This window comes from Euprymna scolopes, chromosome 31 (genome assembly GCF_053919585.1).
Source record: "Euprymna scolopes isolate OS-2025 chromosome 31, ASM5391958v1, whole genome shotgun sequence".
Lineage (NCBI taxonomy): Eukaryota > Metazoa > Mollusca > Cephalopoda > Sepiida > Sepiolidae > Euprymna > Euprymna scolopes.
The window spans coordinates 69,383,621-69,403,149 of NC_136512.1; the positions used below are offsets into that span (position 1 = coordinate 69,383,621).

Genomic DNA, 19,529 nt, shown 5'->3' on the forward strand with positions numbered 1-19,529 from the left:
CCAAAATTATCCCGGAAAATCTATTCTAGCAAAAATTTACTTTCACTATGACTAATGTTTGTGCAAAATTTTTTAAAAATCCAAGGCATGGTTATTGAGAAAAGTGCGAACAAACAAATGGATGAACAGACGAACGGGAGTGAATTACGAGGTCCAATCCCTTCTTTGTCGGGAGGAACCAAAAATTGTTTTTGGCTTTGCAGAACATGATTGAATTTTGCAAAAGAAAAGGAAAACAAACCCAAACAATATCAATGTTAAAAATTCGGTTCTAAGTGACGCTCTTCAGCAGGTTGAAGGTTCAATCCTCAGTGCATGTGATATGAAAAATACAATTGTTACATACTTGAGACTTCTACCCAGTTATGGCTGGCAGAATGAGAGCAAACTACCTTTATGGATTAAATAAAAGGTCATTTAAAATTTTTTTTTTTTTTTACTATTCAATTTTCACCCCAAACAAGGTACAGTGCCTCTTTGAAGTAGAGGGCTACTATCGGGGACATAATTTGCAAGGATATTATGAAGGGAGTTGAGCAGCAAGATGTCTGTTCACATTACACTTGAACTTCTGCATGTCAGTACAGTTGGGAAAGCAGAATCACGGAAGAGAGTTCCAAAGTCTAACAGTTCTGGGGAAGAAACTATTCGAGTAGAAGACTCTCTTACATCTAGGGATCTCTACTGTGTAAGGGTGGGATTTAGCTGTTTGTCAGGTTTGTCGGGGATATTTACGTCGAGGGGGGTACAAGTGCTTGTAGTTCGTCAGAGCATTCACCATTAAAATATTTGTAAAACAGGCCAAAGTAATTTTCTTTGATAATTGTATCATTTTGATTGTCCGGAGTACTGTTCTAATCTTGAGTATTATTTTCGCAACATTTAGGCTTATGTCACGTCTGACCTTCAAATTCAGGAATTTTTCTGTTGAACTCTGGAATCTGCACAGAACTTTGGTTCTGTTCAAAGTTCTGTGCCTAAATGTTGTGAAAATAATACTCAAGATTAGAACAGTATTCCGGAGAAGCAAAATGATACAATTATCTATATTCATCTAAAAAATTCAGAAACATTAAAAAAAAAAAAAAAAAAAAAAAATGAAATGCCAATTATTTTTTATGTGTAGTATATAAGTGGTGGTGGTGGTGGTGGTGGTGGTGATGATGATGATATTGCCGAAAAGTAAGTCTACGTCAAAGTAAAAACCATAAACATAAAACGGTACCGATATTTGTATTGGAATGACTTTTCTTGCCATTTCTCAACCACGCTCAAGTGCAAACGGTGCCGATTCCGATCAGAAAATCCCGGGGTCAATCCACAAATCAATGTACGGACGACATCAAAAGCATAAATAACAAAGATTGGTGAACGGATTGTTTGGTTAGATTCCTTTTTCTCTTGTTTACTGATTCTAACTGCTTTGTGGTTGGATGGGAGAGGGCGGAGGAAAGCTGAAAGGTGGGGGGTGGGTGAAGGAAAAGGAAGGAAGTGTCTTTGGAAACACCAGAAGCTTAAAAGTGAAGCTACGAATATACACTGCAGCTGGCTATAAATCGGGGCTGATTGAAAGAAACGTGGATCCTATCCATTTATAGAGTTCTGATCTTTCATTATTTAAAGGCGAACTTTGCTTTCTGTCATCTACGCATCCGACTGTCCAGGCTATAAAACTACAAAGGCGTAGAGATCAAGTGAAGCATCACAAGCAATGTTTGAGATACCTTTTATACGGAAACACTCACGGAGGGGGGGGGAAGAGATGCACACACATATACATATAAAAAGTTATCCATGGACATGTGTTTCTCGTTAGCTAGCAGTCATCAGCATGGCTTGACTTTGACAAAGTTAGAACCCACAACCATATTGTGTGATGACTGCTTGCTAGCAAGAAACATGTGTCCATGAATAACTTATGTACATAATTATTTTACGTATATAAAAGTTATCCATGAAAAACTACAATGGCTACCTGAATTAACAGGTGATGTGAATTCTTCTACAAGTGTTTTTCCAACATATGATTATGCCCATTTGTTTTTTTATGATGAGTACATGTAAGAAAAAATTTAATACTAAGATATAAATATTAATTGTTTCTGCATAACGAAACAGGTCCGTAAAATGTACAAAAATGTGGATATGTTAGAAGAACTGATTGGTAAGATAAATAAAACCTTCAATCGTGGAATGTCTTGCTATATATAGCTATATATATATATTTCTCCAAAACCTCTGACCTTGATGGAGGGGAGACTAAAACTTGCTGCTATGGTTTCAAATGATCTGAAATAACAGCAAGGGGAGATTTCATTCCAAATATCTCTCATATGTTATATCTCCCCTCTTTTAAAAATAGGGAACGATTATGAATATCTCTAATCCTTATACACTGTGAAATTTACTTTATGTATGAAAACCAAAGAGGGGAGATATAACATGTGAGAGATGTTTGGAATCAAGTCTCCCCTTGCTGTTATTTCACAGTAGCATTCCAAGCGTATGCTGTATTTTTGTGGACATCAACAATATTACATACCTTATGTGCTTCAATAAGTCATATCTTTTTTTATTTGTGGGTCAATTTTTAAAAGAATTACATTGATGAAAAGAGAATAGAATAAGCATTCCAATAATGTTAAGTTATTTTGCTTTTATGCTTTCAATGTTTTTATGTCCCAAGTTAAAAATGAAAAAAAAAAACGGTAAAAAATTACGACAGCAAAAAGGGAACAGTTTTTTTTCAATGTTTACATTTCATATGTTACGTTTGGATACATATACGCGGGGTTAAATTTGATTGGATATAGCTGAAATTTTATAGGTTGTATAAGCATAGAAGTCCATCTTTACTGGTCTTTGATTTTTTTTTTTTTTTTACGACCACAGGAAGCAAAGTTACAACCAAGCAAAGTTGATGAAGAATATTTCAAAATTGATAAGATAAATCGGTATATATCATCAATTTTCATATAGATAATAGTTTCAGAATTATTTTCATGTATAATATGTAAATATTTGATAATTATTAATTGTGCGGAAATTTCTTTAAAATGTTATCTTTTATAGAAATCCAAATCGCTTAAGGAAAACGAAAGCAGAAAAAAGTTTCATTTTTTATTCTGACTTTGTCAGTTTAAAAAAATTATTATCAAGTTTTTCAAATTTGATTTCTGGACAATACTATTTTGTTGTTTTTAACGCTTTTAGTACATGTGTACTAAAAGCGTTAAAAAAAACAAACAAATGTACTAAGTACATGCGTTTGTTTTTTAGTGGTAAAAAATATATATATATATATATATAGCAAATAAAAGGTACTTTTGCACTTATGCTACCATGCTGAAATAATAACGTTATTATTTAGAAACCCATTCTTAACATGGGGAAGGAAGGGCGTTTTGTTAACTATTCTGTGCTTTCACCTAACAATTAAATAAAATATATTGTGAAACTTGAATTTATTTTTAACTCATTGTCAAGACCACTTTTTTTCCAATCTGTAAAACAAACCGTTTTTCTTTTTTAACTGAAGATATCTAAATAATAACAATTAGGCAATTCGATAAAGAATTTCATTGTGATGCATGTTGTAAATTTTTACCTTATTTCCACCTTAACATTTTTCTTTAAAATGACTATCTTTTCAGGTTTTCAGGTATGCTAAAAACAAATATCGCAAATAAGTAGCTTTCCAGATATTAAGCAACGTCATTTCTTATGTTATTGCTGGTGGCCATCTTGGTACATGCATTTCCGCATAGTTTCTCGGGGTTATGTTTGCGCGCTCATGTGTACCAAGATGGCCACCAGCGATAACATAAGAAATGACATTGCTTAATATCCGGAAAACAACTTATTTGCAGAAAATTTAAATGCGATATTTTCAACATACCCTAAAACATAAAAGTAATCATTTTAATTGTTAAGGTGAAAACAAGGTAAAAAATTACCGTTTTATTTCTTTTATAGTTGAATTTTCAGTAAAACAACAAAATAGAAATGACAAGAATTACCATCAACTGGTGAATATATATAGTTGTTGCTTATCAGGATTCCTGGTATCCTGGTACTGTGAAAGCTACATTAAGGATTCATGTAGAGTACAATTTATAGTTGCATCTCAGAAAATAGGGGTATATTTTGGGCCAGATAGAGAGGATTTACAAAATTGGAAATTGGACTGGTCCCAAAATGCATAAGTTCTGATCGACTATGACAATTTTCATCTTTTACAGAAATCCAAAATCTATATGAAAAATTTTCTTCAATTTATTTCTGAGATTAATTCATATCTACTCAATTTTTTTTTTTTCTGTGAGGGGAGTAGTAAATATCGGCCATGAATGTTCTTTAGGCATTCAATGGCTACACCCAGATTAAGCTCTCCTTTGGTGAGGAGGCAGGAAAATGCCTATTCACAATAAAACTATATTTAAATACTACTATAATACTTAGTTTTGTTCATGAATAGACACCCACTGTATGATATCATGCACTAGTTTAAAAAAAATTGAAATTTGTACATCTGAATTTATAATTCATGTCTTATGGTAAAGAGATACATCAAATTTGACTGCATAATCAGAAAGAGCACACAATTTTACATAAGAGTGCCTTGTTTCATCAGAATAGCTTAAAAAATAAATAAATGGTGGCGAAATTACCGAATTTCTTGAAATGTTGAAGTCTGTAATTTAGCCCACTTTTTTTTAAAGAAAAATGTCCACAGAAAAACCTAAATTTTGGCAATTAAAATTCTCGTAACTTTTGAACTACTGATGCTATTTGCATAATTCAAATGGTTTTAAGCATCTTTTATGAGGGGCGTGCAATAAGTAATGCCCCTGACCTACTTCCCATAGCAGTAGAGCAGTGAAACTTGGCACAGTTATTAGTCTTTCTCTACATAGGAACCACCCAGAGTTATGCATTTCTCCCATCGTTTGATGCAGCTCTGGAGACCGTGTTTGTAGAACACCCCAGGTTCGTCTTCCAACCACGACGTGACTTCAGAAATCAAGGCTGCATCATCTGGGAAACGCTTTCCTTTCAAAAACAACTTCATGGCTGGGAAGAGGTGAAAGTCAGACGGTGCAAGGTCAGGAGAGTAGGGAATATGGGAAGGACTTCATAACCACACGTCCATGCTTCTAATCTGGGGACATGCGAGTTGCGGACCGGAGCATTGTCCTGCAGAAGAAGCGTACCTTTGCTGATCTTGCACCGCCTCTTGATTTTGATAGCTTCCCTTAATTTCCTCAAAAGTGAAGCATAATAGGCTCCTGTAATTGTGGTACCTTTTGCGAGGAAATCTGTCATCACTACTCCGTTCTGGTCCCAGAAGACTGTGAGCATGACCTTGCCAGCGGAGGGCTGCATCCTTGCCTTCTTTGGAGGCGGTGAGTCCAAGTGCTTCCACTGCGTTGACTGGGCTTTGGTCTCTGAATCATAGTGATGGACCCAGGATTGTGTAATCAGTCTTTTGAAAAACTTTGACTCATCTTCTTGGCACATCTCCAAATTCATCCTTGAGCACTCGACGCATTCTCGCTTCTGGAATGGTGTGAGCAACCTGGAAATCCATCTGGCAGACACCTTATGCATATGCAAATGGTCATGAATGATAGTTTCCGCAGACCCTGTACTAATCTTGACATCTTGGGCTATTTGGCCACAGACTTCCAGCCATGTTTGAATTTATGATGCCAGCGTTTTACAAGGTCATATGATGGGGCATTATCACCATAAGTTTCTTTCATTTCATCAAAAGTCTCCTTTGGTGTGCGTCCTTTCAAATACAAAAACCGGATCACTGCTCGACATTCAACAGGCTCCATTTCACACCTGACTCAGTTCAAACACCTGTAAAACAGAAACCACAATTAATTTAGAACTGTAATTTGCCAGATAACCCGTAGAGATATAAATCATTGCACATGCAAAATTTGAGCTAGATCAGACAACTGGAAGTAGATCAGGGGCATTACATTCTGCCCCTCGTACATAGCTCTTTTCATGCAAGTTGATAAAATAACAATCGTCTAAAAAGAAAAAATCAACTTATAATAAGGTCGGGTTGTACATAACTCATAAACTAATGAAGCATCATTATAACATTTGGAATATGTGTTTTTGGCAGTGTGCACATTTGTTGTCATTTTTATTCCGTGATATAAGCAATGTGGAAATGCTGCTTTTGTATTCAAATTCACTTTCATAAGTTGTAGAAAGTTTCATTTTTTGCACAAATGCCTGCATCAAAGTCACCTCTTTGAATTGGATGCATTTATAAATATGTATACTGGCCTCAGTGACCGGCGATGCCCGGGTGTTTGGAGGTGTGTGTTGAGCAAAAAAAAAGTGGTAGCAGGCAGGCAGGCAGGCTCGAACCTGTAACAGGAAAGTGGAAAAGAACACAAAAAAAAAAAAAAAAAAAAAAAAAAAAAAACGTGACGTCTTTGCTGTGGCACCCATCGCCAAATCGAAAGTAACGTAGGTTTAAATTAAGGCTAGACAATCAAAAAGAAGGGATGACTTTCCAAAATATTGGCGAAAAAAGCGACCCTTCCCTGTAGAAAATTGCCAAGTTAAGGGTGAAGGAATTGATGTTTTTGGCCAATTTTTCGATATTTGTTGTCTGAAGAGTCGGGCTTCAAAATGATACCAATCTTGCGAAAATCCGTCACCTCTGTCGAAAGTTTTAGGCAGACATACAAACATGCATACATACGTTTAAACAGACAGGTGAGATTTATATTATAGAAGATGCCACTTTTTACAGCCATAAAATGTTTCAATCATAGTCATTTACTTCTCTAGTTTTGCATATGAATTACAAAATATCTGATATTTCCCCCCAAACCTCTGGCCTTGATGGAGGGGAGATTAAAACTTGCTGCTATGGTTTCAAATGACCTGGAAATATATATATATATATATATATATAATTATCCACTGACATGTGTTTTGTCGTCTACGAATCATCAGAGTGGCTGAATCTAGCAAGATTCGAAATCGGGACCCCATGGTAAGAAGCCTAAGCCCTTACCCCTCGTCCACCTCGCTTACTGTTTGTATATATCGCGATTTATGTAGATGTTATTTGCTCTTGTTTTTGCAATACGTCTTGAATGAATTCAATTATTTATGAAAGTGCATTTTTACCCAAACAAGGGTAAGTAAGGGTTTAGGCTTCTTGCCATGGGGGTCCCGATTTTGAATCTCGCTAGATTCAGCCACTCTGATAAGTCGCAGACGACGAAACACGTGTCAGTGAATGATTATATTTTAAAAATAATATATATACCGCTCCCCATGTGGGGGTACCAAATTGGTTAAAGGGAAAATTGTTCCCAACTCGTATTTGGGTAAAAAGGCACTTTTGTAAATAATTGAATTCATTTAAGACGTATCGCAAAAATAAAAACAAATAACATCTATATATTATATATATATATATATATATATACCGTATATTTTGGCATATAAGACGACCCTTAAAGTTAGAAAATCATCTTTAAAAATCAATATTTCATAAGATACCGGGTGTTGCAATCTCTAGCCTAGGCTAAACAAACATGGTTTCATGATTTAGCAGTCATCTCATACAACCGATATATTATAAATTTATTGAAATTTGCTCCAAATTTGTACTTCATCTCATCTGACGGTCGACTTATAAGCCGAAATATATATATATATATATATATATATATATATATGTACATGGTTAGGTCATATATTTTGTTGTACAGGATAAACTCATTAAAATTTACAAAAAAAAAAAAAAGAAAAAAAACAATGCGCCTCTGAATTCACCATGTTATTTAGGACATATATTCCAAAAATTCATAATGATCGGTTCATTAGTTTAGGAGATTATCACTTGTATATAATTCAAAAGTTAAAAGACTAGACAAATGCAGGATTTTTTTAAAATAAACATTTATTTATTTAATATTTAAATTTTCGACTCATAAAAGAATCATAAAGAAAATCAGATAATACTTGTTTTTTGTTATGTGCCAAGATGTTACTGGTCTTCAGATGTTGAAGATCGATGTTTTAAATGTTCAACACAATATTTGCTTTTTTCTTCACATGCCATGATGTTACTAGTATGGTCATCAGATGTTGATGAAGATGAATGTTTTAAATGTTCAATCCAGTGTGTAGGCCTTCAGTCATGTGCACACGTGTTAAATAATAGAGTTAAAGTGATTGCTTATAGTGAATTATTCTACTCTGAATTTCTTGATGAAGACTCTAACGAGTCGAAAATTTCATATTTTAAATAAATATGTTTATTTAAAAAAAGCGAAAAAACCTGACACTTGTCTAGTGTCTTTTAACACTAATATTTTGAATTTCAATATCAAAGTGCTTCCTACTAGCGTCTTATTCTATTCGTTAACACACACACATATTTATAGATAGATAGCTAGATAGATATACTAACTGTACTAATTGTGTTGCCCAGGATCGATTACATCCAAATATGTTTTGTAAATGAAAATACTATCTTTAAAAAAAAAAAAAGAGGGGCATGGTCCTAAAACTGCAGTGCGCCTCCTGGGGGGGGGGGTCACCTCAAACACACAAAAGGGAATAAATCCGAGAAAGTAGAATCTCCACTCCCATTGCACTTATTCTCCTGCCAGATCTGGAATCTCCCCAGCACCGAAAAATGAAGCTCGCTTTGTAGTGTCCAGCTTCACGCGCACACAAGATTTTGCGAGAACGCACGTAATCAAATGCTGGCCGCCATCTTTGCTTTTCCTTTTCTCGGCCTGAACTCACTCGCTGCACACCCACAGTAAGACTTCTGTTTTTCTTAGCTTCTGACCACAGTAAATATTTCTACATTTTATAACCACACTTTTTTTTGTTAATATCTAAACTAAATAAAGATACTGTCATCAGTAGAAGACGGATATCTACCACTGATTTCGATCATTCTAAAGAGTTAATATACAGTGAGAATCCCTAACTTTGAAAACTTCTGTTTTCACCTATTTTATTTTTCTAATGGACAATTTGTCATATTTTTTTGAAGTTATACAGATTTAGGCATGAGAGATAAGTATGTAATAATATTTTTCCCTTAAATGCTTATTTAGAATCTGCAAGTCATCACCCCAAACCAGCACTAACCGCCAGTAACCAACAATGCTGATAATCACAGACAGTGGCTTCCACTGGAAAACAATGCCTGACAGTGGAAGCCAAATAATTTCATTTGAGCCATGGCCACCAGTGTCTGCTATTTTCCAGGGACAGCAGTGGCCACCAACAACAACCGTAGTTTAATTTGTTTTCGAGGAGGGAGCATCCTTTAACGATTCTAATCTGGATCTGTCATGATCCCACCGGGCAACGCCGGTTAACGAGACATGCTAGTAATATATATATATATATATATATATATATATATATATATATATATATATATATATATATATATGTTACTCTCATTCAAATAAGTCTTGGAAAAAAAAAGGACACCTTTCATATATAATTATTACAATAATAATTTTTTTTTTTACTAACTGTACTAATGGTGTTGCTCAGGATCCATCACGTTCAAATATGTTTTGTAAATATTTCTACATTTTATAACTAAACCTTTTTTGTTAGTATGTAAACTAAATAAAGCAAATAAGAGACGTTTTTTTTTTTTTGCCAAGAGGGAATTACCTTTTTCTCTCTTGATTTGGGAATGCATTTGTGCCGATTTTTTTTTTTTTTTTTTTTTTTTTTTGCATCCATACGTGTCATATAATATTACTTAACTTTTGACTGATAAATTTTAATATGCTGATAAAAAACATTGTCCACGTTTTGGAAAGAGTAATTTGATAATCTCATTCTTCAAATAAAAGTGATTTTAAGAAATGCACATACATAGAAATGGACGTTGTTAAATATTTATTTCTAAAAGTAAATTTGAATATATGTATAATAATTTATTAACAAAATATGCTCCAATATAAATTGGGGATTTATACAGAAACAGAGTTAAATGTAAAAAACACACAGACTTGCTTTACTTTATATGTTAGATAGTTAGTTAAAAATTATCAGAAGGTTTGACTTTTTTCAGGCTTATTTTTCTCATAAAAATTGGAAAACACTTACATTATCCGTTATCGGTATTCCTGGTTGTGTTCCATTGTGATCCGCAAAAACTCTTATATAAACAGGGAGATTATATGATATGGTTGATGCATTGCTTTTCACTGGGTTTAAATTGGTCTGGAGCAATGATGAATTTTGCATATATCCAATGAAAACCTTTCCAATTCCTTAAAACGAAAAAAAAAGAAAGTGAGACTGTTGCTCAAGATTGCATGATATAAAAAAATTAAAGGCAATCTGGAATGAATATAATGATATTCGACATGGACGTGTAAAACTAGGGTTAAAAACGGTATTTTCCACATTAGGTTAGATTAAGCAGAAAAGTGGAAAATTCCATTGGAGGAGCTATGTTTCGGGACATGACGTCATAGTCAGGAAATTTTCCAAAGCCATTGGGACATGTTCATAACTGGTACACACACAGAAGCCCAAACAACAATTGGCCTCTTCGACTGAAGAAGTGAAGAAAAAAGTAATGATGGACCTCCAGATAAACATTGCCATAATGCTTGAAACATACCTCCTTGCTGGTGAAACAGGAAAGGCTTCTTATGCATCGAATGAGATTGGGTAAGATGAGACAAACTGCTGGAATGTGTATTAGAACATGCTTCAACTTCGTGGTCAGCATCACTATGCAATTTCACATCTGTGCAGCACTAAACTGCAGGTGCAGTTTACAAAAATTCTGGCGAAAGAACTGACTCATGAAATTATTGCCCCATTAGCCGCCTCCCTCTTTTTGTCAAATATTTGAGTCCATAATTAATCAAGCTCTAGTCCACCATCTTACAGTTGCTAAATTTCTGTCCGGCTATTAATATGGATTTAGGCAAGCCCGTTCCACTGCAGATATTCTAACTAATCTCTGAACGTATATACCATGCATTAGATAAGGCAGGGCAGGGGAGGGCAGTAGCCCTACATATATTCAAGGCTTTTGACAGGGTATAGCACGATAGTCTTCTCATGAAAATCAGATAATATGGTATTATTGGACGAATACTTAACATAATTAAATCCTTCTTAAATCAGAAAAGAATCCAGGTTGTCCTCGATGGTTGTACGTCTAAACACTATGATATAAATGCAGGTGTACCACAGAGGTCGTCTCTTGGATCTTTATTATTCCTGATAAAATAGTTTCTGAGCAGGCACGAGGGGAAAACGAATGAACACATATCCAAGGCAGAACACAAAAAACACATATCTAAATGGCAGAAACCCTAGAGGAATGGGGGATCAAAAATGGATGGTAATGTTCAATGCTGCCAATACTAAGCTCATTTCCTTTAATAATTACAAGAAACCTTCTCAACCACCAATAGCTATCACTAAAGATACATTACCTGAAAGTACTTCGTTTAAACATCTCGGCTTAATGTTCACAGGGAACACGAGTTGGAACAAATACATCGAGAGCATTGCCAAGGCTGCTGCGAAGAGGGTGGGCTCTCTCTACCATGCTAGAAAGTTCCTTATGCCTGAAAGTATCCTGTACCTCTACAAGGCCACCATTCGCTCATGTATGGAGTACCGTTGTCACATTTTGCCTGGTACATCTGCTACTAGTCTCTCACTCCTGGACAGGATTCAAAAGAGAATTGTCAACCTGATAGATCCTGAACTGTCATCTAAGCTTCAGCCTCTGTCCCATCAACGAAATGTTGTATCCCTCTGCCTGTTTTACAAGTATTTTAATGGTGAATGTTCCGACGAACACTTGTGCCCCCGATAAACCCGACAAGCAGCAAAGTCCCACCCCTACACAGTAGAGATCCCTAGATGTAAAAGAGACTTCTACTCTAATAGTTTCTTCCCCAGAACTACTAGACTTTGGAATTCCCTTCCAGGTTCCTGCTTCCCCAACTGTACTGACATGCAGAAGTTCAAGTGTAATGCAAACAGACGTCTTGCTGCTCAACTCCCTACATAGTATCCCTGCAACTTATGTCCCTGATAGTAGCCCCCTACATCAAAGTGCCATTTTGTCTTGTTTGGAGTGAAAAATGGAAAAAAAAAAAACCAAATTCGCATAATTTTACTTATTTCAATTCAAGCTAAGCCAAAAAGCTGCTCAAACAGCTTGCGATATCAACAAAGCATTAAGCCCAGGAACCACTACTGAATGCACAGCACAATGGTGGTTTAAGAAATTTTGTGGCAGTGACAAGAGTCTTGAAGATGATGAGCACAGTGATCGGCCATCGAATGTTGACAATGATCAATTAAGAGCCTTAGTCAAGGCCAATTCACGCACAACTGTTTGAGAACTTACTTCTGAATTAGATGTAATATATACAACGATTTCCAACCATTTGAGAGTGGAAAGACAAAAAAAAAAAAAACTTGATAAACGGTACCTCACGAATTGAACGATAACGAAAACAAATACCATTATGAAGTGTCATTTTTCCTTTATTATGGAACAAAAATGACCCGAGAGGAGATGATGACATTAGTTTTTTTGCAGTTCTTACATGGAGGTACCGAGGTCTTCCTACATGCAGCACTTGGTAAATCCAAATTGTTGGCGAGTTGTGTACAAACTCCAAGAGCGGTAGGAGCCTTCTATCATGTCTGATAGTAATGCAATGTTCTACAAGCGAGATCGGAGATGCGTTGCTGTACAACTCATGATCCAAGTTATGACTAAAGACCATTGCCAGCACCTTCCAAATGCAAATCTGGATGGTTCAACATTTGAGAGCACAGCTTAAAGTTTCCAGCCACGGTTACAGTCTTGGGTGTGGTTCCAAGTGAGGGCCACATCCTACCACCTCACATCTTCAAAGTCAGCTTGAAAGTCAACACCAAAGTGTACCTGGATGAATAATGTGTTGATCCCCTGGTGTAATCAAGTGGCCACTAGCAGACCCTGAATGTGGCAGTAGGACTCAGCACTGGCCCATGTCCAAAGAGACCCAGATTTGGCTTCAGAAGGAGTGCTATTACTTTGTACCCTTCTCTCACTGGCCTCTTCCTCCCACGATCAGAATTCGCTGGACTACTTCGTTTGATCATACATTCAGAACATCATGAACATGGCCTCCCACAACACCAAAGCCATCCTGATCATCGCCATCCCCCAAGTATTCGCTGAGCTTCCATCGGCACTTGAGGAAAAGATATACTCCCAGTTCCAGTCCCATATTGAGGCGGTGATTGAGGCTGAAGGCAGCTACATTGAATAGATGTCAGCTCTACTACATAATCAATTATTTGAATTGATTTTTTTTCAATAAAAGTTTTAAAATAAAGCTGTAGTGTTGTTTTCTTTAGGGTGACAACTGTATTGTTCCATCCTGTACATATAAATATGCGTGTGTGTTTTATCCACATTTTTTTTTTTAGTTCCAACAATTTACCTTTTTCAGCTAAAAACTGATGTGTTCCTTTACTCAATCCATTTGGAAAATATAATATTGTTGTTTTCGTTTTGTTTTGTTTTTCTAGATTTTGGTTTTTTGTTTTGTTATCCGCAACATTTTTTAAAAATTAAAAATGCCTTGAAGTATTCATATTATTTGGAGTCCTCAGACTACTTTTCTCATCTTGAGCGTCATTTTTTTTTTTTTTTTTTTTTTTTTTACACAGTGATCACCACTTATCAAGGCCCGGAAGATAAGAGTTATTGCAAGTACATTACGTTAGTGTGGAGATTTGATGAAGTGTTTAATTAAGGGGGCGGTTCATTAGGAATTTGTTAACATTGGACTTGAAGACATCCAAGCTGTAGTCCGGAGGGAAGCAGGCAGACGGAACAGAGTTCACAATGTTTCGGCTAATGTAACCCCCAAACTTCTTCAAGTGTATCTTGTCCAACTAAATGTTTCTGGCGGACTCGGAAAGTTGGACGGAATTTTGAACGGAACCTTTTATTTACTTCACAGGGGTAGAATGCTCTTGTTCCGTCAGCCATGACTGGATAGACGTCCTAAGTAATTCACAATTATATTTTTTGGTCACCCACACTGAGAATTGAACCTTCAATCTCCAGGAGAATATACTTTTACAATTGATTTTTCTAAGTACTCTAACCACTTGCCTGAGAGTATGATTTCATGACAAACGAATAGATACTACAATACCGCCCCCTCGAATTCACCATCAAGTGATAATACAATAGTACATTTAGTTGCAGATTCAGACAGATACCAAATCGCCATTAGTAATAGATATTATTTCATTCAAGCATTCAAGATAGTTGGCGCCGTTATGCTGGTTAAGTGTTAATTGGATTCTACATCCTTGTTGAACTTGGCTGAAATGACACAGATGAAGAATTGAAGAGGATGTTGGGGAATCTATTGCATAGATGTTGCAATACAATAAGACATATGAGACTTGCACGAATTTTACCATCTGCTAGTTCCAAAGTTTGGAGAACACTTGAAATAGTAATGATTCTTCACAGAATTGCAAAATACCAGAGGGAATTTCTAGTATTGTCTGCTGTCGATGCATTTAAACAAAATAATTTTTTTGGTAAAATCGGTTTATTACTTTTGATTCAAATGGTATTATTCTACCATCATCATATTTGGTTTAATATCTGTTTTACATGCTGGCATATATTGGACGGCTTTTAGAAATTGATTTCCAAACTTATCTCTGCCCAGGTATTTTTAGAAGTCATTTCCAAAACTAAGGGAAAATTTTCATAAGCCAGATGCTGTTCCTGATGCCAATCTAGTGGGATTATTGAGACACTATCTTTGACAGACTGATCAGCTAAAGGCATGTGGTAATGGAGATGTAATTCAAATGAATACCAAAAAGTGACTGCCTTGAATAGCCACTCTCTTTTCTTTTCCATATTGTTGGGATACACTCTCCTTTTCATTTCCAAAAGCAAGTTAGAGTTTTCACAGGAAAATTTTAACTCAATATTTTTTCCACCAATGATAATTGTTTTAAACTTAAAGTTTCACAAGCCTATGCAAACCTTATAAATAGTGACCTGGTCAACGAAATCAGAGTTCTCCAGATATGAATCCCGGTGCATCTTGAAGCACGCAAAAATATGTATGCTCACCCCATTCCTTCTGAGCATTTGGTTGGGGGGGGGGGGAGAACAAGAAAGGAATACTTTAAGAATCATGTACAAGCTTTATCACCTCACTCACATCTACACACACATTAACCAAAATAAGGTAAACTAATGCATACTGAACCAGTGCCACATTGTCTATTAATTACACACACACACATAATCACACTGACAAATATATATAAACATACACAATCCAACTTCCGGTGTTTGCTTATTCATTTTCCTACCAAAAAACATGAGTTCCCTAAAGAAACATTTCTTGCTACAAATGACTTTTATCTTCTTGTAAACTTGCATTTACATAAATGTTTTGTTATTTAATCATGTTTTCCGTGAGATTTTTCATTTATAAGACATTGTTCAGTTTAAGTTAGCACTTGCTTGCTGGTAACATTAATATTTCTCAGTGTTGCGTTTATTTCCATTTTAATATGCATGCGTATTAATAGGCTTCATTTCCTTTCTCCACCATAGCATAACACTTATAGAAAATGTATATTAAATGTTGGTGTGGTTCTTGGATACTACCGTCATACAAAATTGCCCTACTAAGACCAGAGACGACGCCACAAGCACTTCATCTGATGTAAAAAAAAAAAAAAAAAAAAAAAAAAAACTCACATATTTTTTGTTTTGTTTGTTACTCTTTAAAAGTCGGCAATTTCAATCTAACCCACCGATGTGCTCGTTTCATCTGTAAATCCACCGCCTTTTACAGATATTTTAAATAAATCTGAAAAGTATATCATTTTTATGATTTCAAACGCACTATCATTGCTATTTTACATGTTTGACGCACTATAAAAATTGATTCCTAAACCTGATTAAGTTTTTTTTAAGTCATTTCCTTAACTGAGGAAAAATTTTGGTTATTGTCAAGATTGTCAGCTCATTTTCACTTCCTGTTTCTGCTCCACAGACGGGACGATGACGACAAGAAAATTATGGTCCCTTCTGATATACGATCATCTTCCTCTCAGATAACGAGAAAGCCTCCCCTTCTTTCCTCATGCTAAAAATAACTTTTTTGTTCACTTGACCTATTTCTAATTATTCAGATAAACGGACAGAAGAAACCGGAAGAAAAAAGAGCAGACAATCTTGACTCTAACCAAAATTTTTATTGTTCAGATGCCCTTCCTGATGCCCACCTAACGAGTTGATTGAGAGATCATCTGTAGGTGATTGCCTACTAACATTAAAGGACACTTTACCGGTCCTTTACTGATATATTTTTTGTCAAATCTTTTTATCTTGTCTCGTACTGAAGTGGTTTTCCACAAGACTGCATTGTTATAGCCTTCAAACCCAACTCCTTATATTATTTAATTTATATATTGTTGTTTTCAACTATATTTATTGTCATCATGCCTTTTTGACTTTATCTCAATTATTTTGTTATATTCTGTAAATAGTTAAAAATAGGTAATTATTAAAAGAATGTTTCTTTAATGAATGGAAAAATGTTTATTATTAAACTAGCAAAGATGCCACGCTTTGCTCTGGACTTCACTGTGTACTTCACGGGCACTTTTGCAATAAGTACATGTTGTAAGAGCCGCACCAAATATGACTTTAATCTTTGACCTTGAAAAATGGTGTGCAGCATCTCTAAGTCAGACACCATCATCATGTTAGGTTTGGTCATGATTGGTCAAGTGGAGTGGGCTGTAAGAGAGTATATATTTATAAGCTATGACCTTGACCTTTACCTTGGAAAATGGTGTGCACCATCCCTGGGTGGGGGACCATCATCATGCCAGGTTTGGTCATGATCGGTTCAATGGTGTTGGTTGTAGGAGAGTTGTACACACACACACGCGAAAGCTACTACTTATCTATATATATATGTACCTGGTGTTATGGGTCGCAGTGGTAGTAGCTCTTAGTGTGTGGGTAAAGTTTATTAAAATGAAATTTTTATTTGTCTTTAACAACCCAGACCAATAATTGCCTTCTATGACTGACAAAATAGATTAAAAGGATGCTGCACCTTCCCTTTACTGGTGTTTTTTATTTTGTTGTTGTCATTTTTTTTTTTTTTTTTATCTCGTACTTAACAGTGTTTTCTACAAGACTGTATTGTCATAGCCTTCAAACACAATCCTTGCAAATTATACACAACGCTCCAATATCCTCCTCTTAGATATTAAAATTTTTCAGAATTTTTTTAGATATAAATTGATAATTTGTATTATTTAGCTTATTCGGACTACTATTTGCATTTCAGATTTTCTTTTCTTACAATGTTTTAGACAATGTGATTTCTGACTCTTCTCAAGTGCGTCTTATTGAACTCTAGAACCTATATAGTGGATTCTCAAGTTTAACATAAATATTCCCAAGTTTTAAAGCTGCACTTGAAGAAGGTCAGAAGTTACGTTGTCTGAAACATTGTGTGGATGGAGAACAGTAGTTCAAATAATCAAAATAAGAAAATTAAAATATTAATATTTTTTTTGTATAGTTATTTCTTGCATATTTCATCATCTTTTAAAAGTGACAGAAAAAAAATGCTTTGTCAGTGTTTGCATTAATATTCATATTCATCTAAATGAATATCTACCCTAACTATATGAACATCAAAACATTTTATGCCTCCGTGATATATCAGATTTGGAAATACCGTACATATAATAATCTGCAAACACCTATAAAAAGCCTTAGTTATTCCTTGCATATTTATTTTGGAAACATTTTTTTTATATAAATTAAATTAATATCCTGTAATTTGCATTGTCATATTTTCTTATATATATATATATATATATATATATATATATATATATATATATATGCAATAGTTTCGTAAATAGTAAAATAGTGTTTGACATATTCTCTCAGTCATTATCTCCTCCTTTGGGGTTCAGTGTATTAATCCCAGCCTAGCAAAAAAAATAAAAATAAAACAAAATGAATATGCAAAAATAAAAAGGAAACATCTCAAACTGAAAAATTAAAGAAAAAACGAAGAAACAAGATCATATTAAATAGTATACAAAGAAAAGGAATAAGAAACAGAAACAAGGAAATAAGGTTATGGATTTTTTCCCTCGAATTTATTTCAGATGGAAACGGGGTGTCTGACTTGCTATCTGTCCCTATTTACCTCTCCATAAGGCTAAAGTTAGACACAAGGTCATTAACATTGAGTGGAATATATTCGTTTCCCAGAAAATGGGTACTCTGTGAGAGACAAAAATAAAAATGGCCTCAATCAAGGATTTCTTCTCCTTTAACCGAGGATAGAACAGATACTACACTTTTACCCTAGCTCAAAGTTAAATGCAAGAAATGTTTTCTCCCTTCTATTAAAAATTGCTTCATTCAGCACCTTTTTTTTTTTTTTTTTTAAACTTCCTAAGTTTCACGTGACAGGAGTGGTTATACAAATACACATTGCTCTTTAACATCGAGCGTAGGATTAATGCATGAAGCGTCCATGGCTTTTTTAATAAAATTAATAAAGCTAAAAGTAAACACTATATATGACATGAAAAAGTTTAACAATGAACGACATTCATTACTTCAAGATTATTTCAAGTGTAAAAATATTTAAATCTGGTTCTTAGATTCTCAATGGTTATTACCTCTACCAAGGTTACATTTGTTTTTGTTTGTTTTTTTTTGGGGGGGGGGGTTGTGTACATCCTGGTGTTCACATCTCTTGACGAATCATTACTGTGATAGTATAGATGCCCTTTCCTTTAACTAGAGCCAAGATCCGTCAACAATGATTTATTAGCAGAGCAATAATATAGGAAGTGAGATTAGTAAAAAGATGTGGAAATCTTTTTGAACTCTTGTGACAGGAAGATGCCTCATGGTCAGTGGCCAGTTTGTAAATAGTCAGTTAGGAGTGGCTGATAAGGTAAGCAAATGTTATTAATCAGGTGTGACAATGACTAACAAAAAAAAATGAACATAAGGTTTCCGATTTTGAGTCAATAAATTTAGGAGTCAGAGTTAGTTTGTTGACAGTCTCCAGTTTGAGACAGTTTATTCAAGTAAGAATATAATGATTAAAAGATAATGTAATAATGCATATTATGGACTCCACCCCCCCCCCCCACCTGCCCAGAGCCAAGATTCCTGACAATGGAAGAAAATGATTCTTCAGAAGATCAAAAGTATAAAAAAAATGAGATTAGTAAAATAATGATGGGACTTTTTTTAACTCTTGAGACAAGAAGACGTTTCACAGTTAGTGGTCAGTTTCCAAATAGTCAGATACGAGTGGCTGATAAGACAGAAGTAATCAGTTTCTATTAAACAAGTGTTGCAGTAACAAACACAAAATACCTGAGTGAATTTTTGATTTGGAATC

The 19,529-nt window shown here is 34.9% G+C and overlaps 1 protein-coding gene across 1 annotated transcript in view; it reads right to left on the reverse strand.

Moving 5' to 3' along the window:
- LOC145255806 (uncharacterized) overlaps window positions 1–19,529 on the reverse strand; it is a 654,582-nt gene that overhangs the window by 567,264 nt on the left and 67,789 nt on the right. The window contains exon 2 of the mRNA XM_080114494.1: window positions 10,144–10,310. Within this exon, the coding sequence (XP_079970620.1) occupies window positions 10,144–10,310 (167 nt within the window). The remainder of the gene's footprint in view (window positions 1–10,143; window positions 10,311–19,529) is intronic.